The sequence below is a fragment of the Quercus robur genome, chromosome 8 (genome assembly GCF_932294415.1).
Source record: "Quercus robur chromosome 8, dhQueRobu3.1, whole genome shotgun sequence".
Lineage (NCBI taxonomy): Eukaryota > Viridiplantae > Streptophyta > Magnoliopsida > Fagales > Fagaceae > Quercus > Quercus robur.
Window position 1 is genome coordinate 24,905,549 of NC_065541.1, and position 1,742 is coordinate 24,907,290.

The 1,742-nt window shown below is 40.9% G+C and overlaps 1 protein-coding gene across 1 annotated transcript; it reads right to left on the reverse strand.

The window, feature by feature from the left end:
* Positions 1–366: 366 nt before the first annotated feature.
* On the reverse strand, positions 367–855 carry LOC126696076 (uncharacterized). The gene has a single exon (XM_050392858.1). The coding sequence runs from the start codon at positions 853–855 to the stop codon at positions 367–369; it is 489 nt and encodes a 162-aa protein (XP_050248815.1).
* Positions 856–1,742: the final 887 nt, after the last annotated feature.

Here is a 1,742-nt window from a genome sequence, read left to right on the forward strand (position 1 = left end):
TCAGCGAGCTTGTCGAATGCATAGCCATCCAAGTGCTCTATACTGTCCATCCATTCCTCAAATAAATCTTGCTTCCCTTTGTTGCTTGGGCAAACATATTAGGGGAGGTATTCTGATTTGCTCCCTTCCATTATCTCATCTTCATCTTCGAAATCCTCCAAATTTAAGTTTCTGAAGCTATGGATCATTAGCTTTTGGTCCAGTGTCACCAATCTTCCATTTATGTCATCTTCTTCATTAGTGTATGCAATCAGTGAGCCAAATTCTAAATTATAATGAGCCGAGCTCGAGAATCTCCCTACCATGCTTGTCATATTGGGGGCTTGATTTTAAGCTGGCATCTGTAATGCAACTCCAATCCGAAGGTCACCCATAGGGGTATTCATCATTGTCTTCACCCTCAGCTTTTGTATCATCCTCTATATCTCCATCCTTAGCTTCTGCATTATCCTTTATGTCTTCATTATAATAGTCCACATCATCATCAAAATTTTCTTCATAAAAGGCACTCGCATCTTCATCCTTTCTATCACTAGGGGGTTCACCCTTATCATTACCACTATCACGGCTATCATAGTCTTCACTATTACTTCCTTCACTATCACTGTCATCACTGCTATTGTCTCCACCATCACTGTCTTCACTATCGTCACTATTGCTGTCACCACTATTATCATCTTCACTGCTGGTACCTTCATCGTCATCACTTGGGGCTTCTCCCCTTTCATTATTTTCATCATTCGTTCTTGCCTCATATGGGTTCTTCAATGCATGTTGGCAAGCCTCCCAGTATTCTTCCTCTTCTATATTAAAGATAGCATCTCCTAACAGTGTAGTCATTGCATCGAGATCCATGTATTCAGCCCAATCAGTCGGGACCTAATTTGTATCTTTTAGTTTTGAAGCTTATTGTCACAATCAAAGAATAATTCAAATCCAGGCACCATTTTTTTCGACTTAGGATCATATCTCGGTTCAGGAAATCCCCAATAACGTTGACTATCCCCAGTTTTGACAAACTTTCCATTCAATGTGGGAGTGTAAGGCTTCAAGGGCTTTGGGGGACTAGGAAGTCCCTTTGCTTTGGCCTTTGCACGGGTCATCCTCTTCACTTCCATCTCTAATAAGTCATCATTCATAGGTTTATAACCTAGCCCAAAAGGTGGTGTGGCTGTAGGAATTGTCGGAACCTGTACAGCTGCTTCTTTCATGGTCTTCCCTAGGGTCATCCATGGAAAATAACTCATCTTCCTTATCATTGCTACCGCATTGTTATTGTTGTAGGGATTGAAGTCCATAGGGATCTTTTCAACCTCTTCTTCCCTTCTTTCAAAACCAGGCTTCTTAATCTCAAAGCCATTTCAGGTTACTGGCTCCTTTTACGAATCGATACCAAAACTAGGCTTTGGTATGGTTAAACTGTCACCATTTATAGTAATTATAGCTCCTTTATGTGGAAACCAAACCTTTTGGTACAGGGATGAAGGCACAACCTCTGTGTCGTGAATCCATGGTCGCCCAAGAAGCATGTTGAAACATGAAGCTATGTTCAATACTTGAAATTCCACTTTTTTGATCATTGACCCTATGGTTAGCTCTAGTGTCACAGTCCCTAAAGCCTCCCTTTTACTATTGTCATATACTCTTACACGCTAATCAGATGGCACAAAATCTTCAATGCTTAAGCCTACGCGACTTGCAGTTTTTAAAGGACACACATTCAAAGCACTTCCAACATCAAT